The sequence below is a fragment of the Pseudonaja textilis genome, chromosome Z (genome assembly GCF_049901715.1).
Source record: "Pseudonaja textilis isolate UNSWEBS1 chromosome Z, rPseTex1.2, whole genome shotgun sequence".
Classification (NCBI taxonomy): domain Eukaryota; kingdom Metazoa; phylum Chordata; class Lepidosauria; order Squamata; family Elapidae; genus Pseudonaja; species Pseudonaja textilis.
The window spans coordinates 88678094-88690773 of NC_142008.1; the positions used below are offsets into that span (position 1 = coordinate 88678094).

A 12680-nucleotide genomic window follows, 5' to 3' on the forward strand; every position below is an offset into this window, starting at 1 on the left:
CTTTCACTAAGAGAGGTAAACAAGGTTAATACATTTCATTTCTTTTGCATTGCTGTAAAGATATTGCTGATAATTCCTTAAGGAATGCAGGCATTAGCTATTCTGAAGTTCTGTGTAAATCTTCAGAAAGCAGTATTTAGCATTTTTGCTTTTAACCCTTAAACATTTTTCCTAGATCAGCCTTGTAAAATGGAGGAGTGGAGCAGTAGAAAACACTGTCTGGTTTAAGCATGTTATACAGATTCAACTGGATATTTTTGAATTAGATCAGAAATTAATATTTGGGGCACATTTTTTAATTGGAGATTTTCACCAATTACTTGCCAGTATCTAATAAAAATTATTAGCAGGACATTCTATATTGCTTATTTTATGACTAGACAGATATCGCTGAGCAAAATAGGACTGGGCTTCCTTTCTTCTGCTACCATACATCCACTTGTTTAAAAATAATTATATTAAACAGCATCCTCTTTCAGAAAAACAAAACCTGTACACATTTTGATATAGATAGCTGTGTGCAGGAGTGGGATTCAAATTTTTTAACAACCGGTTCTATGTGCGTGGCTTAGTTGGTGGGTGTGGCTTGGTGGTCATGTTATTGGCTGGGCATGACCAACTCAATATCACTCACATCGAGGCAGGGCATCTCCTCGCCTGGCTTTTCATGACCATGGGGATGCTGCAACAGTCATAAGTGTGAAAAATGGTCATAAGTCACTTTGTTCAGTGCCATTGTAACTTTGAATGGTCACTCCACACAAGCAAAGTACCAGCAAAGGAGGGGGAAAAAACTCCAGAGAAGTTCCTGAGACAGGAAGTCTAGTCCTGCTAAGAACGTAATAAGAGTTAACGGAGAAGCAGTTTCTGTAAGCAACACCAGAATGTTTCCTTCCTGCCTTCCTTACAGGATTAGGCCAGTAATTTCTTCTAACAACTGGTTCTCTGAACTGCTTAGAATGTTAACAACAGGTTCTAGTGAATAGGTGCAAACTGGTAGAATCACACTCCTGGCTGTGTGTGTTGAATTAAACAGCCAGCTCTCACTTAAGAGATTGATTCCATTTTCCAAAGAAGAAATCTACTCAGAAATAGAATTAGATATTAACTTTCTGAATTTGTCATTTTGTCAATTGAGCTCTAGATTAGCAGGTTCAAATCAGAACTTTGGGTGTGAATAGAGTCTTCCCCAATCCCTATCTGATCAGCTTTACTTTAAAAGCAAGTACTGCAAAGTTTTCCAGGTTTGTTTCTCTGGATTCTGTTTGCTTATTCAGAGCACAGATTGCTTAATAGTCTGCATATTTCCTGTTTATATTCATTTAAATGTGCAAAAGTATTTAGAACCAACAGCAAGCAGAGTTAATAAATCTCCACTGGTCACATGGAAAGAACAGATGTAGAGAACAAACACTGTATGTTATATTGGTTGTGAAGGTGGGGGGGAATTAACACTCTTTGAAAATCAAATGGTTGAAGGTGTAATTAGGGCAGCCAACAGCGAATTGCCAATAAATTTCAAAGAATGCCAAAACCAATGAAGAGCTGTTGATGTCAGCTGCTTTGTTGTAACCAAGGAAAATGCTTTTGAGGCCTATGGGCTAATTTTTGTCTGTTGTATTTCAGATAATAATGTATGTACCACAAGAGGAGCAAATTCATGTCAACAGTGCCTGGCTGTAAATCCACATTGTGCTTGGTACTTCAATGAGGTAAGTCAAAACTAAATCTATATGAGTGCATAATAAGCACTTATCATGTAGGACTCGAAGGACACTTCAAATGTAAGTTTAGGGGTTTTTTTTGTACACAGACACAAGGGCTTTGAATTCTATCCTAGATGTTCTGATGCTACCAGTAACAAAGCAGAGTGTAACCAAGTTTCAAAAATGCTGTCCTATTGCCTTTGCCTCAGATTCTTTTATGGAGGGAAAAGCGCCAAAGGAAGAGTGGGGAAATACGAGAGAGTTATTGGTGAAATATTGCACCATCTAGACCTCAGATAAAAGTACGAGTTTCAGGCATGTTGTTGCACAATAAAAATCGTGTATGGAAGCATGCCCAGATTTAACCATCTGTAGTGAAACCTGCTGACTGACTGTGTAGTTAATTGTATATTTAAGAAACAGAATAACAGATAAAACCCACAGGAAAGAAAAGCCAGATAAAAGCACTGGGCAGATTAAAATAATCAAATGCTGTTGGAGAGTTACCATAAAAGGCCTTGGGCAGAATTTCTAAGGACAAAAAACCTGACATTTTGGAAAGCTTATATTTATGGAATATAAGTTTATGGAAGAATGTATTTCGTCAATATTGGTTCTGAATAATCCATAATTGGTAGTCTTTGCTAATAGTTATTTATGCCTGGATCACTGCTTGAATGGACTATTATAATGCACTCTAAATGAAGTTGCCCTTGAAGAAACTTCAACTGGTACAAAATGCAGCAGAGCAGACAATTATGGGTGCCCCTAGAGTGGCACATGTCCGTGAACTGCATTGGTTGCCAGTTTGCTATTGAGTGCCATTCAAAGTGCTGTTTTTGACATTTAAAACTTTACATCACCCCAAAGCCAACGTATTTGAGGGACTGCTTCTTCCTGATTATTTATACCAATCCCATCAGGTCAGGTGAAAAGAACATGTTACATGTCCTTTTCTGACATGGCATTTTGGAACATCACTCCCCTCAAGGTCAAATTAGGCCTTACAGATATGTCTTAAGATGTGGTTTTTCCAAGAGACAAGGATCCTTTGGGAAAAGGGACCCCGTGAGATGGTTTTATTATGTTTGAATTTTTATTGCATGCATTAAAACAACATGTTGTATATATGTTTCTTGTTTTTTGTGCTGATTTCAAGATGCTTTCTAATCGTTTTACTTAATGTAGACTATACTTGTAAGATAGATAGCTATATACATTTGATAAATAAATAAATACCCATGTAGAGCCTACCCACTTTCCATTATAGCTCAGTTGTTATATATAGTGATCTTACAACACCTATCATCAGCTGTGTTTCTATGTCGTTAATCAATCTGGAATGTGCCATTTACCAGCTTCTTTCGGGGGGGGTTTCAGCTAAAATGGTAAAATATTATTTCAGCCATTCTTAACATATATTAATATATTTGTATACTTGTGTGCAGTAATTCCTGGTCTTTGTTTCACTTACCAATCTTCTTGCTCTTTTGATTAAAGTATTTCACAAACAAATACAAAATTTTCAAATCACCCAAGCATCCAGATTTTATTTTCCTTTTCCTTACACTGTGTCAATTTAACAAGCTTCAGTATTGACAGAATATTGCAGAAAGTCTACACTGCAAAAAAATACAACAGTTGCAACTGCCTTGTAGCTTGCAGTAGAAGAATTATGGTTGAGTAACTGTTAGAAATACATGGTAAAGGAGTGTGAAATGCTACATGTAAAAAAAATAAGCTGAAGGATATGTTTCTTTTAAATCACAAAAACCCAATTAATAATGGCATCCTCTTAAAGTATTTAAATAATGCTTTTCCATTAATGTTAAATCCCAAGAAGGAAAGCCTTTTGGCTCCAATCTGCCAGGAATAGGAGAAGATTTTAAAAGAGAAGCAAAATGCCCACCCACCCCGCCCATTTCTCTAGAGTCTTTTGATTATGTTCCCAGAATTTTTTCAGTTTAAAAAGCATGTCTTCTCACTGAAAGTTCCTTTATTATTCCTTATTGAATAATTGTAAGTTGCTTCAGCAAGTAGCTTTATTTTTGTTTTTGACCCAAGATTAAACACCATGGAATAAAATCTCAATAATATTATACAGAACAGTTGGAAGAGCACTTGGCAAGCATATACCACTAGTGAGATATTAAAAGAATCGTACACAATGACCCCTAAAATGCATTTATTCTTTATAAGCAAGCCAGAAAACAGAGGCAATTTTAGAAGCCACTAGTGAACTCCAAAGAGCTGTTTGGTATCATTTGGGAGGCAAAAATTGCATTTCTTAGTGTTTCTTCATCAATGAGAAGTAATCAGGCAACCTTGGCATTTACTACACAATTTTCCTTTCTGTGAATACGTGTATGATCTAGTTCTATCTTCTGGTGTTAAGGCTTGATAGGTTACTAGATGATAAACCAAATAAAGGAAGATTATGGTCCCATAATCTCTTAAATCCGATAAATTTAAGGGACTCTTAAGTCCCATACATTCAAAACTCCTTGAAGACAAGATTACATGGAGATTTCTAAAGAGAGCAGTATCTGTGCCTGCTGATATATTGACAAAGGAAGGAGGCACAGTCATTTTATATTAATAAGTACAATTGGTAGATTCCACAAATTTGAAATGTACTGCTGTCTACCCTGGAAACCTTGCAATTTAATCTTAAAACTATAGGTTTCTGAATAATAAATGTGGAAGTGAATTGCAATTTACTTGTGGATGGAGGATGCCAATATACAGTATAAACCAAATGTGCAGGTTGCCCATGTGAGGAGTATGTAGCATCATTAATTAGGCATCTAGCTAAAAGACAGGAGGTTTCCAGAGCATGGCTCAATTCAGGCCGCCATCTCTCAGACTTGAAGCAGATCTGAAGTTTTTGCTACAGGCTGAATCATGTCCAAGTGCGTATGTATAGGAATTTAGAGGTGACTTGGGGAAATTATGAAAGAATCATTGAGGAGACTTGGGGAAGTGATTCAAAGTCCAAAGACTGAAGCAAATGAGAGAAAGAAGTTCAAAATAACCTCACCTTGATTTTGTTTAGTGTAAGATGAGACAAAGAAAAACTTTGTTAGGCTTTCAAATTCTGTTATTATACATGGCAGCAATAAAGTATTATTTCACTGTCTATTTCTCGTCCTGGCCTACCTTGAAAGCATGATAGGGCATGAGATTCTTCAGCCTGGATGTATATATGACCTGAGATTAATCATCTTTCACTTAGACAGAATAGCAGAATGAGAAACAAAAATGGTACATAGAATAAACCTTAATTCTCTGTTTATACCTTGTTGTCCTCTTGTAGGTCCTGAGATATTGAAAAATCAGACCATTGGATTCATGTCTCTAACAGTTTTAGAATTTAAATCTCTTTATTGGGTTTAGAATGAAAATAAATAAAATTTGAAGCCCATCATCTTTGTTTTGAAGCACCAGTCTTACCCGGGCTCCTTCCTTGATTACAGCATCCTCTAAATCAGGGTGTGGAATTATGGCTCAGGAATTCTGGGAGTTGAAGCCCACAAGTCATAAAGAGGCCATCATTGCCCACCTATGCTTTAAATGCTCAGCACAGCTAGCATTCATGGCTATAATGTGACATATCTCTATCCATGCCTATCTGTCATCTAATCTGCTAATCCTCTGGGCAGCATAGAAATTTAATAAATAAATCCTCACTGTCCTGTTGTCCCATTGATGGAATGAACAAGGAAGTAGGAATGGATGCTGTTGCTCTGCACTCACACTCCTCTCATTGCAAAGCACCTCCAGGTGCCTTTTCCTGCTGAAATTTTAAATTACTCCTCTACCTTCCCTTATGTCACTTTGAATGTTCATCCATTTTGGTGATATACACTTTTTGTTACAGACTATGCCCAGAGATCACTCGCTACTTTCCAAAAGCAGGAATGCCACCTCAAGTGAATCAATAGTTACAAGTCTCTCTGATGTCTTTTAGAACTTTCTTTAGAAGGAATGCTGTAATAACACAATGTTTGCCTTATATATACAGTAGAAGATTGCTGGCTTGGGACTCATCAGAAACACTTTTTGCTTATGAATTAGCTACTCTTCTTTGGATTTTTATTAAATTAAATACAGAGATGCATTGTTTCATCTTTAGATAAAGATGATAATTAAACAAAAATGTTACTGCTGGGTTCCAAGTCAACAACATTTCATGTGTAAGGCAAACATATAGGCATTGATAGCAGAATTCTTACTTTAAAACTGGTTTCTTGTACTTTATGCTTGTGCATTTTGGTGATTTAACTTCATATACATAAATAAGTTTAATTTTGTACATTTGTGTATAAATAAATAAATGTACAAATCATACACTACTAAAATTTAAAACCATCCTGTCAGCATTCTAATATGACAGTTTTAACATTTTCATACTGAAGTTCTTTTTTGTTTGTTTGTTTATTTATTTATTTAATTAATTTTCCTGACAGCACAGTTCCTAACAGCACAGTTTCATTAACTCAGTTCATTATAAAAAAAACAGTCCTTGAAAAAATAGTATTGTATGAAGATTTACTGTAACACTCAAGTTGCTTTCTTTTATAGGTACATCAATAAAAGCCTACTTATTTATATTGGTTTTATAGCTTAGTATATCCTTAGTATTTCTCTTTCCTTTATTTTGTATATGCTGGTTACAAAATGCTAGCGTGTTTCCACTTTTTTCCCTCTGTCCAATTGACTGTCTTCCTCATAATTCCTTTCCCTCCTAATTCTTCCAGTTTCATGAGTCCCTTCCTTATAAGAAGCATCCAGTTAATTCTTTATTTACTTTAATAGAGTTCAAGTAGAACTTTATAAAACTAAACATTCCACTCCAGAGTAGTCCAGAAACACTGATCTGTCTATTATGGTATTGAACTGGTTGTTTTCTGGAAATCAAAGAAAGTGATTCATGATGATCCAGAGCTATTGTTTCATATCAAAAGATCAGATCATGTTTTAACTACCCTAGCAATTCAGAAGATTAATTTCTGAATAACCTCTGGATTAACTCTAGGAACAGTCAGTTCAGTATGATCCAGAGGGGGCAAAAAATGTTAGGATTTTCCAGAATATTCTGTTTCTAAATTGTTGAGTCTACATAATCATAACATATTATTTTATCATAACCATCTACTTTATAATGGCCTGCCTTGAGGATCTTTCAGTTTTTAGATATACTATAATTTCTAGAAAGTTATCCATCCAATGCTTCCTCAAAGTGAGGATCAGGATTGGTACCACTCATATTGAAGTGGTCAACCATCTTCACATTAAATACTAATATCACCATTCCAAGGAAGATAGATAGCCTCTTTACTGCTTGAAGAAGAGAATTTGTTTAATTCCAGGAATGCAACCTGGTGATTGACCATCTGCGTGAGAAGCAGCCTTCTGAAATCTTGTTTATAATCCATAGACACATTTTTCACAAGTCAAGAATTATTTCTACAGTCAGGGATTGATAAAGAAGTGGAACGCACGCAAGCGCATACACACACGATATATGTGTGTGTGCATGTGTGTGTGTGTGTGAGATGCATGCTTGTGATGCAGAAGTAGTATGTGTGTGTGTGTGTGTGTGTGTACATATATACATATACATATACATATATGGATCTTTGGTTATTTGGGTTTTCTCCCACGTAAAATTTGAAGTATCTAGGTGACGTTTTGATGAAGTCTCATTCATCATCTTCAGGCTTGTGTCTTCAGCTTTGTGCTTCTTGGAGTAATGTCAGCTTGCAGCTGCTTCTTCCTTTTAAGTGCTAGTGGGGGTGTGACTTGATTGGGTGGGGGCTTGGCTGTGTTCTGATTGGCTGGGGTGTGTTCTCATTGGTTGGGGGTTTGGCTGTGTTCTGATTGGTTGGGGATTGGCTGTGTTCTGATTGGCTGGGGGTGTGTTCTGTTCAGGTGGGGGCTTGGTTGTGCTCAGGTTAGTCTTAGTTGCTGGGGGATTTGAGCTGGTGAGCTGTGATCCTGCTGCTTGGCTTCGTGGTCGTGCCACGTGTCTTCATGGTGGGCGTCAGTTCGCTTCATGTATGGGTCGGAGGGGTTTGAAGTGGGTAGTGGTGCAGTTGCGGTACGGCTTCTGGTCCGTGGTCGTGTCTCATCTTCTGTGTGGGTGTGAGTCTGCTTTTTACATGGAAGTGTGGTGGTAGTATCTTGTGTGGCCCTCGTGCATGTGGGTCTGGTGTCATTCTTCATGTTAGGTACTTGTTTGTTCATGAGGACGGGTTTCCAAATGGCTGGTAGGTGGGAGGTATCATCTCGTTTATTCATGCAGTGTGGGCATTTTTCTATCTCTATGGCTTCTGATTATTCTGTTGTTGAAGTGTTCCAAATAACCAAAAATCCAAAGATCACCAAGTAATCCAAATAATCCAAAGCTGTTTCTTCTTGCTTCTTTTTTCCACTTTCTCTTCCTGGGGTTCTATTTATTTTGTTGCCAAGTTTCAGTTAAAATGTATCTTTTAGGAATCTTATTGAGGTTTCACTGTAAATTCCTTTTAGTTCCAGGCAGTCTCCTCCATTTTTCCAGATCCTGCCCTTTTATTCTTTTTCTCTCCTGCTTTTAAAAGCTTTTAAGTATCCAGAAATCTTTATTATCCTTTTGACATTTTATTTTCAGCTTAAATGCCTATTGATGTCAAAGTGGATTTTGTTTCAATTTCTTGCTTAAGTCTCTTAGCTGTCAGTATAGGGAAGGGAAGAAAAAAAACCCCAAATCCTTTCCTTCCCTCTCTCCTTCTCTGCTTCAAAATCTTCTTTGGGAACAATGTTATTTTTTTTATAGTTTAAATTCCAGGGTACCTTACATTGTTGCTTTTGCAGTTTAACCCAGTCAACCAAAACTTTCTCTTCTTATCTTCCTCCTGCATATTCTTTTCTGGTCGAGTTTTTCTTTGAGGTGGCCATTTCTGACCACCACTGCAACTGCCTTTGGGAATGGGAGTAATGACTAGCTGAGGAGGAGAGATGTGGCTCTCCTCAACCCTGCTGGCAGTCTCTGCCCTCTTCACCACCTCTATGGGGTGGCTTAGCCCCAAAACCAGCCGGCTTGGGGCACTCCAGCAGCGAGCATGGATTGAAACTGCGCACGATCACAGTTTCGGTCTGTTGGCGAAGGAACTTAAACCGGAAGTCCCTTGATTGGTGTTTCTAATATCTTCTGTCTGTTTTGTGGCTTTTTTTTGTCTTGATTGGCTGCCAACATTGTGTTTCCTGTATTGGAGGCTTTTAGTGCAGCTTGGCTCCAAGTAAATGGATGGCTATCATTTATTAGGAAGCTAGGTTTCATCTGGGTGGCTGGTTGGGGTGTGTTTGAGCTGGAGGTATCGGGGGTGTCTGTTTGTGCCCAGGTGTTTGCCTGGCTTGTGGTGTGGAGATTTTTTTGTTTGTGAGTGCAGGCTTCCAAATAATTGACAGTCTGGTGGAGTCATCTCTTCTATTCATGCTTTCAGGTCTTTTTTCAGTGATACTCCTAGTGATACTCCTTTGGAACTTTCTATGGGTCTGAGAGGTATGCCTCCTTTGTGTATTTTTGGGAGGCCGTATAGTTTGGGGCATCTGGAAGATTTTTCTCTTGGGATGCTCGTCTGTTGGATCTCTTTGTTCATGTGGCTGGTTATAATTTTCTTCTTGGTTATTTTTTCCAGATATGTGGTTGGGTCCATGTTTATGGGTTTGTATGTGGAGTCTTGGAGTAGGTCTGTCAGTTTTGTTTCGTAGTCTTTTCTATCCATTACTACTGTGGCATTAGATTTATCTGCTGGAAGTATGATTATGCTGCTGTCGTTCCTTAGGGCTTGCAGGGCTTTTAGTTCCTCTTTGTGCAAGTTGCTTTTGGGTGGTTTGCTTGTGCATAGGATGTTAGTGACTTGGTGTCTTATTCTATCAGCTTCATCTGTATTTAATTTAGTTAGGCTGGATTGAATCCTTTGGTTAGGACATCTGTTTCTGTTTTGGCAAGTTCTCTGTTGGAAACGTTGTATACTAATTGTTTCAAGTGTTGTTGTGAATTGTTGGGGGCTTTCTTGTCATGTTCTAATTTCTTTAGTTTCTTCAGGAGTTTGTCATTTTTGTAAGTGGTTTCAGTTTTAGCTCTCCAAGTTGTAAGTTGTTTTATCTTGTCCCAAAGTAGAGGGTGGATTTTGTTGCTCAATTCCAGGTGTAGGATTAGGAGATCTTTGTTTAACTGATTGAGTTGGAATCTCTTTCTATGGAGCTCGTTCCTGAGTAGAGCCATTTCAGTTCTTTTCAGGATATGTTTAGTAGCTGCTGTGCTGTGCTGTGCTGAAATGTTAATTTGAAGCAGGTCGGTGTTGCACTGTTGTCTCTGCATAGGAATTTGAGATCACATAGTATTCCTGCTCTTTTAACTTCTAGCTTCTCATAGGTTTTGGTCTGGCTGTTTATTTCCTCCCCGTAGAAGTCTGATATTTGTTTTCTTAAGTTTTTGTGGGTATTTATATGTATGGTATTTAGCTTTGTTCGGGTATTGTCCCACATCATTATAGTTGTAGCAACGTTTCGGCAGAATCTCATCTGCCATCATCAGGCTTCTGTATTGTGTTCGTCTGTGAGTCAGATTTCACAGCCGTTTCTGTTTTAAATTTGGTGCTAGCCTCCTGCTGTGCCAGAATGGTTTTTCCTTCATCCTAATTGGTTGGGAGTCTTGGTCTGTGATTATTGGTCTTGGAGTTTGCTGTGTTCTGCTTGATTGGTGTTTCTAATATCTTCTGTCTATTTTGTAGCCTTTTTTGTCTTGATTGGCTGGCAACATTGTGTTTCCTGTATTGGAGGCTTTTAGTGTGGCTTGGCTCTGAGTAAACGGATGGCTATCATTTATTAGGAAGCTAAGTTTCATCTGGGTGCCTGGTTGGGGTGTGTTTGAGCTGGAGGTATGGGGGTGGGGGAGTCTGTTTGTGCGCAGGTGTTTGCCTGGCTTGTGGTGCGGAGATTTTTTTGTTTGTGAGTGCAGGCTTCCAAATAATTGACAGTCTGGTGGAGTCATCCCTTCTATTCATTCTTTCAGGTCTTTTTTCAATTTCTATGGCTTCTCTGATAATTCTGTAGCTGGGGTTTTCTATAGTGGCTAGGGTTTTGGTGCCATTGAAGTCGATGCTATGACCTGTGGCTTTCATGTGTTGGACTAATGAGGGTCAGACCAATAGAAGAATAAGTACCCGCTTGGATGAACACAAAAACACAGTAAAAAAGCTGGAACACACTTCCTCATTAGTATGTATATGATATATATATATATACACATACATACATACATACATACATACATACATACATACAAATATGGATCTTTGGTTATTCAGGTTTTCTCCCGCGTAAGATTGGAAGTATCTAGGCAACGTTTCGATGAAGTCTCATTTATCATCTTCAGGCTTGTGTCTTCGGCTCTGTGTTCGGGTATTTTCCCACGTCATTGTAGTTGTGCTTTTAAAGTTGTAGCAATGTTTCGGCAGAATCTCATCTGCCATCAACAGGCTTCTGTATAGTGTTCATCTGGTGAACACTATACAGAAGCCTGATGATGGCAGATGAGATTCTGCCAAAACGTTGCTACAACTTTAAAAGCACAACTACAATGACGTGGGAAAATACCCGAACAAAGCTGAATGCCATACATGTAAGTACCCACGAAAACTTAAGAATATATATATATATACACATACATGCACACACACACACACACACACACACACACACACACACACTATTGAAGGGGTCAAACTATTGAAGGAGTCAAACTATTTTCTAAAGCTCCTGTAGGCCAGACAAAGAATAATGGATGGAAACTGAACAAGGAGAGATTTAACCTGGAAACAAGGAGAAACTTTCTGACAGTGAGAACAATCAACCAATGGGACAGCTTGCCCTCAGAAGTTGTGGGAGCGCCATCAGTTGAGACTTTCAAGAAAAGATTGGACTGCCATTTGTCAGAAATGGTGTAGGGTCTCCCGCTCTGGTGGGGGGTTGGACTAGATGACCTTCCAGGTCCCTTCCAACTCTGATTATCTGTATTATCTACCCCACTTCTGCATCACATCAAAGCAGGAGGCCAAGTGAAATGTTGGTGCCATGGACACAAGGCAAGGTGGGGGGAGGGGAGAGCTGCCCCACCCACCTTGAACTGGCTTACTTCAGGGACCCCTGCAGCCAGGTCACCTGCCCCACCTCATGGCCATGGCACCAGCATACCACTTGGCCTCCTGCTTCATTGTGGCTGCGAACAAGTAGAAGAAGGGGGCCAGCAGCCATGTGTACTCCTGCTGCGCACGAGTGCTAATGCCACTGCCGCAAGGCAGATGTCATGGCATGGAGGGTCTGGCTGCGGGGGCCCTGAATGAAGCCATTGCCGGGCATGTAGGGCAGCTCCACCACCATCCCGCCTCGCCTCTTGGCTGCAGCACCACAAGCAACCATGCAGAATTTGCAGCCAGCTGGCTGCGCAGGCTCTTAAGTAGGGCTTACTTTGTGAGTAGTATGTGAGTTGTATATTAATCCTATTACTCTTCAATTTATATCTAAATCCAAGAACTCAAGCACTCACTCTTCTAGCCCACCATCAATTCATTCATGCAACTATTCTATGCCAATGATATTGTTGTTATGTCTACTTCATAGGTGGGAATTAAAAAAAAGCAATTAGAGCATTAGCGTTATTCTGCAGAGTACAAAAACTATTAACAAATTATTAAAAAACCCAAGTCGTAGTTTTTGCCCAACAGTATCATAAAATCTACAAATACCAAATAAATGAGATTCCAATGGAACAGATGTGTACCTTTAAGTACCTATGTGTGCAATTTCATACTTCCTTACACTGGAATCTCCCCCCACTTTTTTATTTACTATATAGCTATTGTAAGATTTTACCATTCAAAAGATATTATGTTCCTGCAGCCTGAAAGGTCTCCCAAGAGAAGGTAATCC

The 12680-nt window shown here is 38.8% G+C and overlaps 1 protein-coding gene across 3 annotated transcripts in view; it reads left to right on the forward strand.

Annotated features, from left to right (window-relative positions):
- Window positions 1-12680, forward strand: part of ITGB3 (integrin subunit beta 3) — an 80704-nt gene that overhangs the window by 25378 nt on the left and 42646 nt on the right. For 2 of the 3 annotated variants that reach the window (XR_015740309.1, XM_026718275.2), the window contains exon 2: window positions 1627-1712. Coding sequence is in view for 2 of the 3 variants with exons in the window: in XM_026718275.2 (XP_026574060.1) it covers window positions 1627-1712 (86 nt within the window). In the remaining variant the exon portion in view is untranslated. Of the gene's footprint in view, window positions 1-1330; window positions 1416-1626; window positions 1713-12680 lie in introns of those variants that run through there. The other variant, XM_087917545.1, reaches the window with a different exon arrangement.